This window comes from Crocodylus porosus, unplaced genomic scaffold (assembly GCF_001723895.1).
Source record: "Crocodylus porosus isolate Cpor-Errol unplaced genomic scaffold, CroPor_comp1, whole genome shotgun sequence".
Classification (NCBI taxonomy): Eukaryota; Metazoa; Chordata; order Crocodylia; family Crocodylidae; genus Crocodylus; species Crocodylus porosus.
In genome coordinates this window covers 199,895,643-199,898,469 of record NW_017728906.1, presented here as the reverse complement: position 1 = coordinate 199,898,469, position 2,827 = coordinate 199,895,643, and the positions used below count along the sequence as shown (strand labels likewise).

General features: G+C 74.8%; 1 protein-coding gene across 1 annotated transcript in view; it reads left to right on the top strand.

Moving 5' to 3' along the window:
- LOC109305572 overlaps positions 1-2,024 on the top strand; it is a 5,059-nt gene extending 3,035 nt beyond the window's left edge. The window contains exons 5-9 of the mRNA XM_019528558.1: positions 5-92; positions 212-463; positions 655-916; positions 992-1,119; positions 1,219-2,024. Coding sequence (XP_019384103.1) covers positions 5-92; positions 212-463; positions 655-916; positions 992-1,119; positions 1,219-1,712 — 1,224 coding nt within the window. The 3' untranslated portion in view covers positions 1,713-2,024. The remainder of the gene's footprint in view (positions 1-4; positions 93-211; positions 464-654; positions 917-991; positions 1,120-1,218) is intronic.
- The last annotated feature ends 803 nt before the right edge of the window (positions 2,025-2,827 follow it).

Genomic DNA, 2,827 nt, shown 5'->3' with positions numbered 1-2,827 from the left:
GGAGCCGACCTGCCGCCCCGGGGGCCTGAACCTGTCCGCCAACGGCTCCGGCGCCTGCGACGCCTTCCGCCGCGCCGCGCGGCCGTCCCGAGGTGAGGGGGTGTCCGGGGCGGGAGCCGCGCCGTCGGGGGCAGGCAGCGAGCGCCGCCCCCAGGGCCCCTCCGCGGGCCGGCGGGGGCCCGGCGGCGCTAACCCCCCCGCTGCGGCGCAGAGCTGGAGGTGACGGTGCGGGTGCTGCTCTACGGGCTGATCTTCGCGCTGAGCGTGCTGGGCAACGCGCTGGTGGTGGCCGTGCTGGCCCTGAACCGGCGCCTCCGCACGGTCACCAACGCCTTCCTGCTCTCGCTGGCGCTGAGCGACCTGCTGCTGGCGCTGTGCTGCATGCCCTTCAGCCTCGTCCCCAACCTCATGGGCACCTTCGTCTTCGGCGACGTCGTCTGCAAGCTCATGGCCTACCTCATGGGTGAGCGCCTGCCCTGCCGGGGGCACTGCCGGGGGGAGTTTGTGGCACGGGGCGGAGGGGGGCACTGCTGGCGGAAGGCCGCAGCGGTGAGTGGGCTGGGGGAAGCTCACGTCGCGGGGCAGGGCTGGGGAAGCCGGCGGCGGGGGCGGGCGCCGCGGGCGGCCCCGGCGCTCACGGTCGCCCCGCCACAGGCGTGTCGGTGAGCGTCTCCACCTTCAGCCTGGTGGCCATCGCACTGGAGCGCTACAGCGCCATCTGCAACCCGCTGCAGTCGCGGGCCTGGCAGACGCGCTCCCACGCCGCGCGCGTCATCGCCAGCACCTGGCTGCTCTCTGCCCTGCTCATGCTGCCCTACGCCGTGTACAGCACCACGGTGCCGCTGGCCCAGGCCCTGCGGCCCCCGCTCTACCAGTGCCTCCACGCCTGGCCCAGCCAGCCCTTCAGTCAGGCCTGGTGAGTGCTGCGCCGTGCTGGGCTGTGGGGCGGGGGCGCGGCGGCCCCGCTGACCGGCTGCGCTACGTTGCCCAGGTACCTGATGCTGCTGCTGATCCTGTTCTTCATCCCCGGCGTGGTGATGGCCGTGGCGTACGGGCTCATCTCGCGTGAGCTCTACCGCGGCATCCGCTTCGAGATGGACGTGAAGAGGGAGGCTGGCGGTGAGTGTGGGGCTGAGCTGGGCTTCGCTCCGCTGGCCTGCGCTCTCCCGGGCGCCCAGCACCGACGGGTGACCGTGACCCGTCCGCGCGGTGTTGCAGGTGGCCGGAGCAGCGAGGAAGGCGACGGGTGCTACGTGCAGCTGACGGGGGCGGGCGGCGCGCTGGAGCTGGGCGCGCTGAGCAGCGCGGGGCCGGAGCGGGCGCGCAGCAGCCGGTCGGAGGCGCAGCTGGGGGCCAAGCGGCGCGTGATCCGGATGCTGGTGGTGATCGTGGCACTCTTCTTCCTGTGCTGGCTGCCCGTCTTCACCGCCAACACGTGGCGCGCCTTTGCCCCGGGCGCCGCGCAGCGCGCCCTGGCCGGCGCCCCCATCTCCTTCATCCACCTGCTGTCCTACGCCTCGGCCTGCGCCAACCCGCTCGTCTACTGCTTCATGAACCGCCGCTTCCGCCAGGCCTTCCTGGCCACCTGCGCCAGCACCTGTCCCTGCGCCTGCCGCGCCCGCCGGCCCCCCGCCGATGACGATGCCACCGCCACCGCCCCCTCCCTCTCCAAGGGCAGCTACACCACGGTCAGCAGCATCGGGCCCCTCTGAGCCGCACCCCCCGCCACTGCAGGCTGCCCCGGGTCCAGTCCAAAGAGCGTCGTGCCCCCCACCTGGGCCTGCCTGGGGGCCGGCACCTTCTCCGCTGGCATGGGGGAGGGGGGGCCAGGCCACGCTGGCTGAAGGGGTGTGGGCCTGGGGCCGGCCCCCCCAGCCCGAGCGCCCAGGGCAGGCCCTGCCCAGCTGGCGCCCTGGCACCTCGCATTAATCCTGCCCCCCGCCCTGCCGCGCCGCCTCGTGATGTGTCGTCCGCGCGCCTGTGCCCTCAGCAGAGCCCCCCACGCAATAAAGCCTGGGACTCGGCTGTTGTGCCCCGTGTCTTCTTCCCCCCCAGCTGGGCATGTTCCCCCCACATGGCACCCGGCTCAGCATGTCTCGGCCCCCCGCCCGCGCCTGGCCCCAGCATGTCCCTCCGACGGCTTTGTGCTCTCAGCCTCCCCGACCGCCCCGGGGCCACCCTCAGCCCCCGGGGAGCGGAGGCTGCGGGTTGGAGTGGGAGCGGGTGCTCCGTGGAGCCGCTGTCCCCGTCGCACACCGCCCCCCCTGCTGCGCACCAGCCGTGGCCACCGCCGCGGGTCCCCGGGGAGCTCGAGCTGCTGCGGCTCCGGCCCCGTTCGGCTGCTTTAATCCAATCTGCCCGCAGCAGCTGCAGGAAGCAGCCCGGGTCAGGCAGAGAGGGACTCGGGCGTCCGGCTCTCGCCACTGGGCCTAGGCAGCTGGCACTCCCCCCGCCCGCCGAGCCAGGCCCTTCGCCGGGTCACCGAGGGGCAGCAGACCCCGGCCCCGCCGCGCCGCCGGCTCGCGGGGGCTGCGGGCAGGAACAGCGCTGGCCCAGGCGCAGGGCACGGCGCCAGCCCCGCGCCGTCTCACGTCCGGCCTGGTGGCACGCGGCACGGAGGGGGGTGCCAGCGGAGCGGGCGAGGCGGTGCCCACCCCGCCGGGGCAGGAGGCCGGGGCCGCCTGTAGGACACTGCTGCGCGCCACCTTCGCCTGCGCGGCTGCCCTGGGGGGGATCGGGGCGGCGGCGGGGCAGTTTGGATTGGAGCAAACTTCAGGGAAGGAGCCCGTGGGCGCCCCCGAGCCGCCGCACCGCCTCTGCTGCCGGC